The 15,559-nt window shown below is 43.8% G+C and overlaps 1 protein-coding gene across 9 annotated transcripts in view; it reads left to right on the top strand.

Annotated features, from left to right (window-relative positions):
- PCCA (propionyl-CoA carboxylase subunit alpha) overlaps window positions 1-15,559 on the top strand; it is a 432,698-nt gene that overhangs the window by 312,908 nt on the left and 104,231 nt on the right. For 6 of the 9 annotated variants that reach the window (XR_016212708.1, XR_016212710.1, XM_051850469.3 and 3 more), the window contains one exon: window positions 12,977-13,075. The exons of the other annotated variants lie outside the window; for them this stretch is intronic. Coding sequence is in view for 4 of the 6 variants with exons in the window: in XM_051850469.3 (XP_051706429.1) it covers window positions 12,977-13,075 (99 nt within the window). In the remaining 2 variants the exon portion in view is untranslated. The remainder of the gene's footprint in view (window positions 1-12,976; window positions 13,076-15,559) is intronic. 9 annotated transcript variants of the gene reach the window in all.

The raw sequence follows: 15,559 nt of genomic DNA, 5'->3' as shown, positions 1-15,559 counted from the left end.
AGGGAGGTGTGACATCATCCTCATTAGCTGTGTCACAGCTGACACTCTTGGTTTTTCTCATTTTTTTTCTGTTAAAGTATATAAACTTCATGCATTTCATGTACACAGATTTAGGAGCACAGTGATCCTTCCCCCCCTACCCTCCCTCCCACCTTCATTCCTCTCCTTCTCCCATTCCCACTCTGAGTTTTTACAAAGATTTATTTTCAGTTTAATTAATGACCATAAAGTTAACCCTACACTAAGTAAAAGAGTTCAAATAGTATGAATAGTAAAAACACTATTCCTCAACAGAAGAGACAAAGGCTATAAAGAATCATCAAATCTCAAAATGTCCATTTCAGTCCAATATATTACATTTTAGGTACTCTATTAGTTATTTTGGATCAGGGAAAATATGGTATCTGTCTTTTGGGGACTGGCTTATTTCACTAAGTTTAATGGATTCCAGTTGCATCCATTTGGTTGCAAAAGACAGGATTTCTTTTTTTTTCTACAGCTGAGTAGTACTCCATAGTGTGTATTGTCGCTCCCCCTCTTCATGGAGGAGCAACACAGGACCCTGCGCTGTTCTTTTGTCTGCTCGGCCCTCCCCGGGTTTGCTGCTGGTTCTTCCCGGGTTGGCTACCGTCCCTTCCACCTCCGTGGAAGGGCGGTTCCCCCTGGCCACTTTCCCCACTTCCGCGGGGGAGCGGCACACTGCTGGCCGGCTCTCTCGGGGGCTGCACAGGTGTTCCTTCAGATAGATGTTCCTTCAGATGTTCCTGGTGCATGTTGTCTCTCTCCTCCTTTATAGTCCTCTTCCACCAATCCCAACTCTGCTACCCACACGCCGAGTACGCTGCTCTCCTCCAATCAGGAGCAGGTCCTACAGTTTATTGGTTGAACTGGAGGCAGCTGTGTAGAAGCTGTTTCTCCCTTCTCAGTGCCATATTGTGGGAGAGCAGATGCATAGAATAAGTCTTAATTCCAGTAACTTAGTCTAGTCCGGGTTGCTCCCCACAGTGTATATACCATAATTTCTTTATCCAGTCAACAGTTGATAGACATCTGGTTTGATTCCATATCTTAGCTGTTGTGAACTGAGCTGCAGTAAACATGGGGGGTACAGCTTGCTCTTTCCTATGCTGATTTCTTTTAATTTGGGTAAATTTCCAGAAGTGGGATGACTGGGTCATATGGTAGGTCCATATTCAGATTTCTGAGGTATCTCCATACTGTCTTCCACAGTGGCTGCACCAGTCTTCTAGCTGGATGGGATGACTAGTAGGATAGGAAATAGCAGGAAGAGTCTGTATTTGTCTTAGTGGTTGGTGGCAGAATGTGAGGAGCTCGACTAGAGAGACATCGGCATAACAGGAGGGAACGAGGGAGCACACAACAGATGGTGCCTGCAGTGTCCTTTGGAGTCCCTCAGGTTTGTCATCTCTGCTTGTGATGTGATTCGGTAAACCCATTTCTCCTGATTGGCTTGATAATTAGCTTTTTTTTTTTTTTTTTTTGACAGGCAGAGTGGACAGTGAGAGAGAGAGAGACAGAGAGAAAGGTCTTCCTTTTGCCGTTGGTTCACCCTCCAATGGCCGCCATGGCTGGTGCGCCATGCTGATCCGAAGGCAGGAGCCAGGTGCTTCTCCTGGTCTCCCATGGGGTGCAGGGCCCAAGCACTTGGGCCATCCTCCACTGCACTCCCTGGCCACAGCAGAGAGCTAGCCTGGAAGAGGAGCAACCAGAACAGAATCCAGCACCCCGACCGGGACTAGAACCCGGTGTGCCGGCGCTCAAGGTGGAGGATTAGCTTAGTGAGCCGTAGTGCCGGCCGATAATTAGCTTTCAATATGGACTGGTCTCATAATCTATTCTCTAACTTCTAACCATGGGCATGTTAAAGTAGACACAAAGGTGAGAGAATGGCACAGTGAGTGCCATTTACTGTTTACCACTCCTTGCACACCTTTTTTTAAAATATTTTGTAACATGCTGAAATCTTCTAAGTTGATATTTTTTATTTTGTTGAGTTGCAAAAGACTAACTATGTTTTAAATTCTCAAAACTATATCCACGATCACTCAAGATACTGTTCCTTTTCTCCTCTAAAAGAAACTTGTTTCTAAATTTTACATTAATGTCAAATGGGTTCACCCTATTTGTTAAGGCACTGTCATGTTCTTTTTCTATAGTATATGCCCTTTGACTTACTGTGGAATATATTTAGGGTAGCAGATTATAACGGACAAATTGAGAAAAAAGAAAGCAGCAAAGCTTTTTAGCTGGATAATGGGAGTCATTTTCCAACCATCTTTGAAGGGAGTTGCAAATATAGCATGAATCGAGGCTAAAATAAAGCAGCCTGAGGTGTCAGTGTGAACTCACGGTGTTTTATAGATGGATATAGAAATAGATAAGGATGTATTCACTTGGTGACTGACATCACAGTGAACATACATGTCAGAAACCCTCTTAGTCCATGATAAAATAGCCTCACAGGCAAAGGGACAGATTGACAATGTAGGAAAGCTCAGTATCACCTTGGTGGTATTCCTGCTAAACATGCATGAATCTTGAAGAAGCATATTCTTGAATTGAGGGATACTCTAGAAGATAACTGGTCTGTAGTCTTAAATGTCCCATGAATTTGAAAGAATGTCAGTTTATAAGACATTTATACAATTTATGATATGACCACACAGGCTCTTTTACCACTGGGCCAAATGCCTCACTTTAGGTCATGGAATTTCATTGAGGGGCATCAATAAAATTTTGTGGTGGCAAAATCATCTGAAAAGCAAAAGAGATTCTAGTAGGAAAGAAGTCAAATAAGAAAATAAACAGTCAAGGAGGTGTTTGTGGAAGAACAAACAGAAGTAGGTCTGTTTGAAAAGGCAGAAAAACTGTTGGAGAGTAATCCTGATCGTGGCAGAAGCCCGTGGCGTCCCTAAGCTGAGATGCCGACACTGATGCATACTGAGGGGTTCTTGTGAGTGCTGTCCTTGCTGCTTGTCTTCCTCCCCACCACCCTAGGACATGCATTTGCTGTTGGAGGAAATGGAGACATGAGCAAAGAAGGGGGCTTGTGGAGCTGAGGTTCTTAATGTGAGTGTTCTGACTATGGACGACACATGGGCTACACAGAGACACAGAATTTTACCCCGTCTGGCAAGAGAGCTTCAGTCGCACTGTATATTAACCTACTGTACCTGGAGTTTTTGATTGAGTGGATATAATTTGCAATATTATCTACAGAGAATGACCTTATCACACCAATACAAAAGAAACTACTACTATAATTAAACTGTAGGCAAAATCACAGGATATTTTAAACTGTAAACCTAAAATTAAAGTTGTTACTGATCAATTAATGAGGTGATAATTAAACAGAAAAGAGTCACCCTGGCTGACTATAAATCACTACCTAAAATTTGTTTTTGCATTTTGCATCCTTTGAGATATATTTAATTATATTTATAGCATGTGTATATTTATTTTTTAGTATTTAAAAGGTTATTTATTTATTTGAAAAGCAGAGTTAGAGGGAGAGAAAGAGACAGACTGAGAAAGAGATCTTCCATCCACTAGTTCCCTACCCAAGTGGCCACAATGGCTGGAGCTGGGCATTCCAAAGCCAGGGACCAGGTACTTCTGGGTCTCCCACATGGGTACAGGGACCCAAGCACTTGGGCCATCTTCTGCTGCTTTCCCAGGCACATTAGCAGGGAGCTGGATCAGAAGTGGAGCAGCTGCGACTCGGACCGGTAACCATACGGGATGCCAGCACCGCAGGCACAGTGCTGGCCCCACACATGCATATTTTATATAATCTTTGTGACAGACTGACAGAGCTTCACCAATGTTATATGTAATTCCTCTTGATATATTTGTTGTTATTACATGTATTTTTGGAGGAGAAATGAGACAGTTGCCAAGGTAATGATGATAAAAAAAAAAAATGAAAAATGGTTGTCTCCTTTAGTCTACATAAAACCATCATCTCATTTCTATATGAAAGTTCACCAAGGTATCATACCTATATTTTATAATGGTATTATAGTAAATAGAAAACATTTCCTTTTTGCATTATGTTAAGGTATAAGACTTTGTTACAGTTCATACTGCAATGTTGACAATTATTATTATATATCATGCAAATGTTTGAGTTTTATCCTATTTAATCAGAGAAATAAACATTGAGGGGCTGGCGCCGTGGCTCACTTGGTTAATCCTCCGCCTGCGGCACCAGCATCCCTATGGGCACCGGTTCTAGTCCTGGTTGCTCCTCTTCTGGTCCAGATCTCTGCTGCGGCCTTTGAGGGCAGTGGAGGATGGCCCAAGTGCTTGGGTCCTTGCACCCACCTGGGAGAGCAGGAAGAAGCACCTGTCTCCTGGCTTCGGATTGGCGCAGCACCGGCCGTGGTGGCCATTTGGGGGGTGAGCCAACAGAAGGAAGACCTCTCTCTCTCTCTCTCTCTCTCTCACTCTACCTGTCAAAAAAAAAAAAAAAAAAAAGAAAAAAAGAAATAAACGTTGAAGCAAGTGATTTAGCAAGGTTATTAGACCTACAAATGATAGGAAAACTGTGCGCTTCTTATTGTCAGTGTCTTAGTTTTAGAATTTCAAAGGATGTTTGTGTTTTTCATGTTCGGCATCCGCTAATGTGGAATTCAGCCAACTACAGTAATGTGAGAGGATGGTAATATTCCAGCCATTCCAACTGCATGATATACAGATTCCTTATTAATAAAGAGTATATGCTGTACCTCATCTATTTGGTATTCAGTTTAATAATCGTGTTTTCCGTTAGCCGTAGTTCAGAGCTGATTCGCAGGGGCAGGCAGTGAAGACGCTGCCGGGACACCTGCGGTCCGTGTCAGAGGCGTGGGTTTGAGTCCTGGTCCGCATCTCACTCCAGCTTCCTGTAATGTACACCCTAAGAGACGGCAGGTGGTGGCTGAAGTACTGGGTCTGTACCACCAACCTGAGGGACTGACACTGAATGCTGGGCTCCTGCCTTTGGCCTCGCTCAATCCAGCTGTTGGATTCTGGGGAGTGAACCAGCAGATGGAATCAATCAATATCTTTGTCTCTCCCTCTGCCTTCTGAGTAAAATGAAAATAAATAACAATTTTGAGAGAGAAGAACTAAAATAACCAGGAATAAACATCTTTGTCTAGAACCATCTTTCAAGGCATAGGCACACAGTGGGCAACTCCTGCACACGAGCACAGGTAAGCTTAGTATTTGTTACTTGGGCTTTAACATGGGAATTTAAAGGAGTATTACAAGGTAGTTGTTCCTGTAAATCATTTTTAGGATTCTATCCGGCCTGAGCATCAAATCAGAAAATGGCAGCTGTTTTCTACTTTGTGCCATCTGATCATTTTTAAGATAAGCTGGGAAAGCCTATCAAAGCAGCAGGAATTAGTTATTTCTTTCTGAGAATTAGTTATAGCTTGATCGGCAAATCTTTTTTATTTTTTGTATTCTCTTTAGAAATGGAAGCAAGATTTATGATCAAAGTCTTTCTAAAATAGTGGAATAGCTGTTTTTTTTTTTTTATCTTAAACAGCTCTGCGCAGTGCTAATCTCCTTAACATTTGATGTGAAGAAGTTAGAATTTACGTATGACAGAAAAAGAAGATGTGTTATAGCCCTGTCTTCTCAGAGTTTTACTTCTTTTGGCAATATGTGTTAGCTTTGCACTCTTGATGTTGAATAAAAATTTTAAAACTGCTCAGCAGGCTCCCACTGCCAGTAGGTACTATAATATTTGAACCATGTCACGAGGTATCTGTGTGGAAGTGCTTTTTTTGTTTTTATTGGTAAAGGATGTCAGTAATCGCTCTCATATGTCAAATTAATTTAGGGTGTGCACTTTTTCCCCTTATGATGACGTAGATAGGAAAATGGAATGTTCCAAACAGCTCCTGGAAAGTGCTCCGCACCAGCACTGTGTGTACTGCAAGTGTGGTAAAATGCTCCCAGTGGCTACAAAGTCACAGGTGGATTTTAAATGTGAGGAAATGTCTTCTTGAAATGGAAAGAAATCATGTTTTTAAGCTGATTTTAAATATCACAAAAGTTCTTATAATGAATAATTTTCAGCCAAAGCTGTGTCTGATTAAGCCCAGGGACGGTGTTGGGAACGTCATGCACGCTGACCTGAGTGTCGTGACGTCCCCTTGCCTGATTGATCCGATGCTGACACCGGTCCTTCAGATGCTCACGTCCTCTCCTGGGGACTGCAGAACCGTGGGGCACTGATGTCCTTAGAGCAGGCAGTGGGGCCCGCTGCCTTTGTCTGGAGTTCATGCCTCCCCAAAGCGCAGCACCCCTGTTGCTCCTCATGTGCGCTTTTCCCGCTTTGATCTCTGTTTTTGTAGATGGTCGTTTTCATGTTTACACGAGATTGTTGGGGCAGGAGAGTGGAGAAGCAGATGGAGCAGAAGCGTCTGTGGGGCAGGGGGTGGCTCGTGACTGGGGGTGGTCGCGGGGTGCGAGCAAGACGCTGGGCTAAGGAGGCAGCAGTGGTGCTGGGCAAAGCCGGCGAGGGCCTCCGTCCTCCATTCGTTCCTACATCCGTTTGCTCTGCTCCACTGTGGAACCTCTCCGCCGCCTCAGTCCTTCCCTGTGGCCGCTGGCTCCGCCTGCTTTGTGACCAGCAGACTCCCCTGTCTCAGCCTGTTCCCGAACGTTCCACCGTTTCTGTCAGCCGCGTGACCCCAGAGGTGGGATGTGAGACGCTGCTCTTCTCCTAATGTTGCTGTAGGCCCCTGTTTCCCTCTCTGGCCAACTCTTTGTGCTCAGAAACTCACTTTCAGTCACCTCCCTCCCTCCCCTCTTCAGTCCCTGGGTCTCTCCCCTCTTCACACTCTGCCTCTGCACCCCTCCCTGCCCCCACTGGTCCCTGGGCCTTCCCCCTCACAGGCCCTGCTCTGTTGGTTTGCCCTTTCTCCAACTCGCAGACCCTGGCCTACTGTTAAAGTGGCTCACGTGTGAGTACCCTCGATGTCTTCACCCCTCACCCAACTGAGGAGAACTCGGGCTTGGCTCTCCCTGAGCATGGCTGCAGGAGGTCACATTCCAGGGCAGGGTGACATCCTGCTCTGTGTGTCCTGGCGGCAGCCGAGCGTCCAGTGCTGCCCAGGCTTGTGCTCATCCCACTTTCCTTCCCTGACCTGAAATCACTTCTGAATACCCCTGTCTCTGTGTTGCCAGTGCTCTGGACCTGGTCACCTACTTTTATTGCATTTGATTTAGTCACTTTTTAAAAATGATTCATTTGTTTAGTTGAAAGGCAGAGTTATAGAGAGAGGGAGGGAGAAACACACAGAGAGATCTTCCACCTGCTGATCTTTCTCCAAATGGCTGCAGTGGCCAGAGCTGGGCCTATCCTAACCTAGGAACCAGGAGCTTCTTCTGGGTTTCCCACATGGGTACGGGGGCCCAAACACTTGGGCCATCAGCCGCTGCTTTCCCAGACACATTAGCAGGGATCTGAATCGGAAGTGGAGCAGCCGGGACTCAAAACTGATGCCCGCATAGAATGCTGGCAATGCAGGCAGCACTTTACCTGCTGTGCCACAATGCTGGGCCCTCAGTCTTCTTTTTTTTTTTTTTTTTTAAAGATTTATTTATTATTTGAAAGGTAGAGTTACAGAGAGGCAGAGGCAGAGGCAGAGGCAGAGAGAAAGAGAGAGAGCAGTCTTCCATCTGCTGGTTTACTCCCTAAATGGCTGATCCAAAGCCAGGATCCAGGAGCTTCCTTCAGGCCTCCCATGTGGATGCAGGGGCCAAGCACTTGGGCCATCTTATGCTGCTTTTCCCAGGCCATTAGCAGCGAGCTAGTTGGAAGTAGAGCAGCCGGGACTCAAACCAGCACACATATGGGATGCTGGTGCTGCTGTGCCACAGCGCCAGCCCGCAGTGGAAACTTCTTACCTTAAAAGAGACAAATCAAGAAGCAGAAGAGTTTTCAGATATAAGTGACGGAAAGAATATGGTTTTTTTTCTCCAAAAGATTTATTTACTTGAATGTGTCACACACACACACACACACACACACACACAGAAGGAGAGGGGGAGAGAGGGAGAGAGGGAGAGAGGGAGAGAGGGAGAGAGGGAGAGGGAATCTTGCATCTGCTCATTTACTCTCTAAATGCCCCCCAACCAGCTCAAAGTCAAGAGCCAAGAACATCTAGTTTCCCACATGGCTGGCAGGGACCCAAAAGTTGGTCCATCATTTGCTACCTTCCTAAGAGGCTAGATCAAAAGCTGAGGAACCAGGACTCAAATTGGCACTCTGATATGGGATGCGGGTGTCCCAAGCAAATGGCTTAGCATGCTGCGCCACCACACCCACCCGAGAACTGATTTTGATGCAAGAAGTAATAGTTCTTAGGTCTATGGTTTCAGTTTTGGTTAAAAAAAGAAAAAAGGAGGGCTGGGGTCATCTGCTAAGCCTACAGGTTAGTATTACTATTATAATCAATTTAAATTGGTACACTTGAGTCCTAGGTCTAACGATGTAGTGTGAAATCTTTAGGTTAGTGTCTAAATTAGAGATGCTTTCCTCCGGATGGTTTCTAGAATGTGAGGCACTTTTATGTGATGTCTGATACTCTAGCACTGGCCCAGTGCTGGGATGTCTAGATAACATCGTCTGCATTGAGAAGTGTAAGATGTGTCTGAGCCTCTGGGTATTATGTCATTTCACTGTTCTATATTTCTTTTTATCCCCACATTGGATTTGATTTAATTTGTTAGCTGTTACTGTTTGTTAAGATTTAAGAAAAATCTTAATGATTTCTAACCATAAACTGAGCTGCTTGAGCAAAACAAAAATCTCTTTAGACTCTTGTAGTTGCCATGCCAGGAATTAACTGTCTAAATATATCTGCAATAAAAGGGCTCTGCCATGAAAAAGCCCAGAGCTTCCACCCTGTCAGCTGCCTCTGTCACTGCTGGTTCAAGTCCCTCTTTCTCAGATGAGGGAGAGGTGTCCAAAACACATTGGAAAACTGGGTGTTCTAGAGGAAATCAGTAAATGTACAACCAGAGGAGTTGAAATGAGTATAAATACAGTTTTAAAAAAAGATTGATTTATTTACTTGGAAGGCAGATTTACAGAGAGGAGAGAGAACTGCTGCCCACTGGTTCACTCCCCAAATGGCCCCAGTGACCGGGGCTGCACTGGTCTGTGCGGGGCCGAAGCCGAGAGCTTCATCCCAGTCTTCCACATGGATGCCTGGACCCAAGTACTTACTCTGCTTTCCGGGGCACATTAGCAGGAGCTGGATCGGAAGTGGAGCAGCCAGGGCTTAAACTGATGCTCATATGTGATGCCGGTGTAGCGACTAGCAGCCAGTCTCTAAATGCAATTTTAAAAAAAGAAACAGCTTCTCTTTATTGTGAGCCTAATAGGGAAAAGTCTGACATAGCTGTTCAGCACATGTTATAAAGACAGACAAACCTAGTCTGCTCATACTTCTCTTTCCTTAAAAACATTTTTAATATGTAATGCTTATATAGCAAACATAATTTACAAAGTGTCAGTGGCTTTTCAATGAGAAGCAAGCCCCAGGCATCACTTTTCCTCAGCCTTCCTGCTGCGTTTACGCCTTTGTCCATAATCAGTGCGTCTAAAGCCGTACATGTAGAGTTGTTTTCCTAACAAACGATCACACACATACTGTACCAGTACCTTTCTGTACTTGGGGGAAGGGCTGGTTTCATGTCAACATATGTGGAGATAGAGATACTTGATTTTTAAGGAAGAACAGTAAGTTCTTATGTGCTATAGGATATTTATAAGACACACTTAAAGGGAACCTTGGCTGGGTATAAAACTGAGGAGCATTTGTTTTTGTTTTTCAGTATATGGTCTGCATTTCTCTGTGGTCCTCTTTATCATTGTTGTTCATGGGAGATTAGGCCCAAGTTTTTTCTTTTCTTGTACATAATTTCTTATTTCTGCCTAAATACCCATACGATTCTTTATTTAGACTTGAAGTTCCATAAACACCATCAGTCTACAAATTCAAAATTTTATTTATTTTGAAAAGCCTTACCATATCTACTACTTGACATTCTTTGTGCTCTGTAAGCCTCATTAAAGATGGTTGTGTATTCTTGTTGTTCCTACTCTTCCTCTTCCATATTTGTTGTCTTCCTTTACATTGGTTTTATATTACTTTTTTTTTTTTACTACTTTTAATAGGATTTCTTTGTGTCCCTTTCTTTCTTTTTAGTTGTATTTATTCTATTTTTGGTTGTCTGAATGTGGCTTTCATCTCTATAATGTTATTTTTCTCTTCGTTTTTTTCTGAGTTCTACCAGAGCTTGATTTTCATTTCCTTCTGTTGTTGTATAATCTCTTCTTTGAACCTTTGTTTTTCTTCTTTGAGCTCATTCTTTTAAAGAGGGGTCACATTTCCTACGGTTGCCTTTGAGACTTGGGAGAATTATTTATCTGAACTCTTCCTGTGTTTCTTTGAGTAGTTCTTCTTGTGTTATAAGCTCTTAATTTACCTTTTTCTCATATAATTTCCCCCCAAATTGTGTGCAAAGATGCAGTCTTGGTTATTTTCTGATCATTGCTTATGTTGTGCGAAGGTGAGGCTGGGTGGAAGCCGGGGCAGCTTGCAGCGTTGCCGGGGCTTGCTGTCCTTGGTGTCTCTAAGTCTGTCATCGGTTCCTTCTGCCCTAGAGTTCATCTTGTATTGGTTGTTGGCATAGAAAAGGTGGGGTGATTCTTTCTGTCAGGTCTCAGTGTGTACCTGAGACCTGCATCTGTATTGTGTCTGCATCTGCTCCTTTGCTTGCCCTTGGATGATGAGCTGGGTGGAAGCAGGATAAACGACAGAATAAGGCAACAAGAATTCCATTCAGTCTGCCTCCACCCTCCATGGTGTTAAACTGCAGATCGAAGGGACACTGTCCGCCTCTCCTGGGGCTTACCTTGACCTCTCGACTTTGCTCATCTAATGATAACATGAGTGGAATCAGCATTGCTGTTGTTCAGAGTAGCATATCCTGGAGAATCTGCATACTGGAGAGGATGTGAAAAGGCACGCAGTGGCTTTTAGCCTGCCCTCATTCAGTGTTTGCAGAAATGTTTCACAGTTTATGATTACCATGAACTATGAAATTTATGTCCATCAGCTGTGTAGTTATGACAGCTTCTTTGCTCTGGTTGTATAGTGAAGTTGCAGATGTTCATCCATTGCTTATCAGGTATACAAGAATATATAACTCCTTTATTTTCTATCACTAGTAACTTCCTCCTAAGTCCCCTACCTTTGCAGGGGGTGAGGGGCTCAAGCGGAGAAACTTATGGGTAAACACACAAGACCTTGGCCTCTTTGGGCTTAAATAGTCTCTTTCAGGTAACACAGTGTGTCAGGTTTCTTCCCCTGTCCCCAGCTTCCAGTGAAGGGTGGGGGCTGGGTGCTTGGTGAGAGGGGCCTCGAGAAATGGTGGTGAGACCTGCTCCAGGAGCGGGATAGGGAGAAGGAGAACTCAGCCTCGGGGCTGCCCTGGGAGTTCTTTGCTGGTAGGGCCTGGACAGGTGACTGCCGTCCGCTGAGTCATGCCGTGGGTACTGAGGACATGGAGTGGTCTGCTGCCCCACAGTTCCTAGTCTTTGCCTGCAGTCACACACCCACTCATCATCCCACTGGATTCCTGCCGTGCTGCCCTGGGATCATCTGCAGCCACTGTGGCTCCCATAGAGGAACACCGTGTCCCTAGTGGTGGGCTTTATTAGATGCCCATAACCTCCCCTGACTTATGTCCCAGGAACAGACTTCAGAACATTTTCGCCAGCCTTCCTCCATTACCGTCCCGTCCCCCGTCCCCCCCCGCCCCCACACTTGTCCCCAAGGGTCCAGCAGAAGAGAAAACAGCTGGGGCTGAAACGTCGTTTTCATGAGTGTCTGGTGAGAGAATTAAGTGACAGTGAGGGGATTGTTGGGGATCATATGTGAGTCCTTCAAAACGTTTATGGAAAATGCAGAGTGTAAGCAAACTGGACATGGATTTCAAGTTGTTTTTTCTTTTACACCCGAATAAACTGACCTTTTAATTCCGTTTTCCATGAAGTTTTTTGAAGTACCCTTGTATATCTGGGCTGTGCTACACGTTTATTTTGAAACTTGAATGAACTTAATTATCCCTTTGTTAGGTTGTCTGCTTGAGACTTCAAAGTAATAGTGTTATTGTATTTTTGGTTTTTTTTCTTGCCTCTCATGTATTAGGGAAGAACCATCAGTGAGTAAAAAGAAAGAACTGGTAGTACTTTCTATTTTAAATTATCTTTGTTTTTTTTTTCTTTCAATTGCTTTTATGTTATTTGTTTAGAAATTAAGTTTTTTCTCTTAGGAATATTCGTGTTGAAAGATTATGAGTTTTTTTTTTCATCTTTCTGAATGATGACTTGATGAAGTTAGTTATTTATTATTGACCAAAAATGACAAACTTTGCAAAGTTTGAATGGACTTTTGATCCTCAACACCAAAGAATTTTGCCTAATTAAAGCCTCTGTTTAATTAAGATAACAATGCATAGTCCTTCATTAAAATGAACACAAAAAAAGTTCTTCCTTGGTCCTTGGAGAGGATATTATATGCAAGGCCTGTTGTGTGGGTTGCAAAATGTCACTGGCATTTATTTGCATTACGTGTCTAATTGCAGTAAATGTAGCATGTCCAGATAGGTTTAGAGTTGGAAGGCTGTTTGTTACTCACTGGAAATCACTTGAAACTGCAGTACCCAGAGGCAGCTGTTCACGGGTCCTTCACCTCTCCCCAGAGACGGCTCGGAAGACTCTGTGGTTGGACCTGTCTCTCATGGCTGGAGCAGTAAACATGACAGGTTGTTTGGGAGCCATCTGTTTCAAGTGGCTGCTGCTTTGTATGCAGCCATGAACTTGAGATCAGTTTTCCGTCTTCCTTCACGGTAACGGTCTTATTTGGTGTCACAACAGGTGGAAGTTGATGGGTCGAAACTAAATGTGACCAGTACGTGGAACCTGGCTTCGCCCTTGTTGTCTGTCAACGTTGACGGCACTGAGAGGACTGTACAGGTAAATTTCCAAAGACTTACTCACAAGGCTTTGTCAGGTTCACAATCCCTGTCAGTCCCTGTGTGCCCCACACGTACAGACATCATAAAGAAAAGCTGTGTTATTCATCGTGTGTATTTTCTACTTGAAAACATTTCTCCTGCATCTTAGAGGATATTGGATTAAGTCTTAATAAGGATTAGTTCCTCGTTTTTAATTTTTAGGCGATCTAAGAAGATTATTGTGTTCTGCTTTGTTGTAAATAAAGAATCCTGCATGCTTTTCTAAAAATATGAGAAGATTGACAGTTTTCTTTGCCACTGTGCATTTTCAGTTGTAAGATGCAGTTTTCTTCGTTACCTTCCTTTGCTATATAGTGTTAGGTTGGCAGAGACATGAGACATTCAGGTTAACTTTCCATAGCAACCTAATGCCTTTCAGAAATCCAGTTATCGTAACTTGTTAACCTTTCTTTCCCTCTTCCCCCCAATATAAAATGTCTTTGATTGACAAGATACCTGGAAATCTAAAGTTGATAGACTGTTCTTTGTAATCTGTGACCTCCATTGTAAAGTTCAAAGCTATAAAAAGAGATTCTGCCAAAATTCCTTCACTTCACCTCACTGGTGAGGTTTCGGTACCAGGAAAAAAAAAGGGGGGGGGGTGAGAGAGAAAATTGAGGCTATATCACACAAATAAAAATTATCACATTAAATGCTCATTTTATTTTTTTTCTTTTGCATTCTCTTAATTCAATTTAACATGGGAAACTGATTTTTAAAACTAGAGAAATAGGGCCAGCATTGTGGCTTGGCAGGTAAAACCACTGCCTGTGACGCCAGCATCCCATGTGGGTGCCAGTTCGGTCCCGGCTATTCGACTTCCATTCCAGTTCCCTGCTAATGGCCTAGGAAAAGCAGTGGAAGATAGCCCAAGTACTTGGGCCCCTGCCACCCATGTGGGAGACCTGGATGAAGCTCTTGGCTCCTGGCCCAGCCCTGGCGGTTGTGACCAACTCAGGAATGAACCAGCGGATGGAAGACCGCTCTCTGTCTCTCTCTCTCTGCCTCTCTCTCTGTCTGTCTCTCTATCTCTGTCTCTCACTCTTTCTCTATAAATCTGACTTTCAAAAATAAATAAATATTAAAAAACTTACACTTTCTGTATTTGGCACAGATTCAAGAACAAATAAAAGTGGCTCAGACTTTAAAAAAGAAGAAAAAAAAAAAAGCTGGAAAAGTCCCAGACACACACACTACTCCATTCCCAGGGCACACCTGTGCCTGCGGGGATTGAGGGCAGAGGATTCCAGCATGTGCGACAGATATTTGATGCCTGAAGTCATTTGCCAGCCAGGCTCATTTTCTTTCGTTCTCTCTGCTTCTAGGAAGCCTCGCACTCTCCTAGGGTAGGTGTCATGCATAGCAGGTGAAGCGGTCATTTGGGGCATCCTCATCCCATATCAGAGTGCCTGGTGCAAGGATGACTATTGCGCTTCTGATCCAGCTTCCTGCTAATGTGTCTGGGAGCCAGTGGATGATGGTCCAAGTACATGGGTTCCTGCCACCCACATGGGATACCCAGATGGAGTGCCTGGCTCCTGGCCTCTGCTTGACTCAGCCCTGACTGTTGCAGGCATCTGGGGAATGAACCAGTGGATGGCGTATACCTCTCTGTGTGTCTCTCTGCCTTTCAACTAAATAAAATAAGTGCTGAAAAAAAAAAAAAAAGAAAATGGAATTTTGATCTCTCAGTAATGAGCCCTTTATTCTGAATATGGTTTTGTGATTTGCCACCATGTATAACATTTTTAAAAGATTTATTTATTTATTATTTGAAAGTCATTGTTACATAGAGAGAGTAGGAGAAGCTGAGAGAGATGTCTTCCATCAACTGGTTCACTCCCCAGTTGGCTGCAGTGACCAGAGCTGTGCCGATCCGAAGCCAGGCGCCAGGAGATTTCTGGGTCTCCCATGCAGGTGCAGGAGCCCAAGGGCTTGGGCCATCTTCCACTGCTTTCCCAGGCCATAGCTGGATCGGAAGTGGAGCAGCCAGGTCTCAAACCAACGCCCATATGGGATGCCGGCATTGCAGACAGTGGGTTTACCTGCCTTGCCATAGCGCCGGCCCCCATGTATAACATTTGATTCTCATATCTTCTTCTAACGCTATATCCTATCCTGCGTTTTCACTTGATCTTAACCAAAATGCTGAGAAGCCATCTATCCTGTATTTTGTAACTTCCTAACTGTATAAATTATGAGCTGAGACTCTTGGACACCCTTGAAAGGAATACCACTATACAATTTCCCATCTCTTAGATTTGTTTATTATTATGTCTTCAAAAACTGTGTTTTTTGTTACACTTGTTTATGGTCAATAGTATGTACCATGTGCCAGGTATGTCTGGCACAGATATTGCTGTGTTTTGGTCAGGAAGAAGGAGTATGACTTCTTAGTAGTATGAAGAAAGAGAGACAAAGTCATACTACCCAAATTTTTGCA

This window comes from Oryctolagus cuniculus, chromosome 9, assembly GCF_051225735.1.
Source record: "Oryctolagus cuniculus isolate XC-2025 breed Fujian yellow rabbit chromosome 9, ASM5122573v1, whole genome shotgun sequence".
In the NCBI taxonomy this organism is placed as follows: Eukaryota; Metazoa; Chordata; class Mammalia; order Lagomorpha; family Leporidae; genus Oryctolagus; species Oryctolagus cuniculus.
The sequence above is the reverse complement of the archived record's forward strand: the minus strand, read 5'-3'. Positions and strand labels throughout refer to the sequence as shown.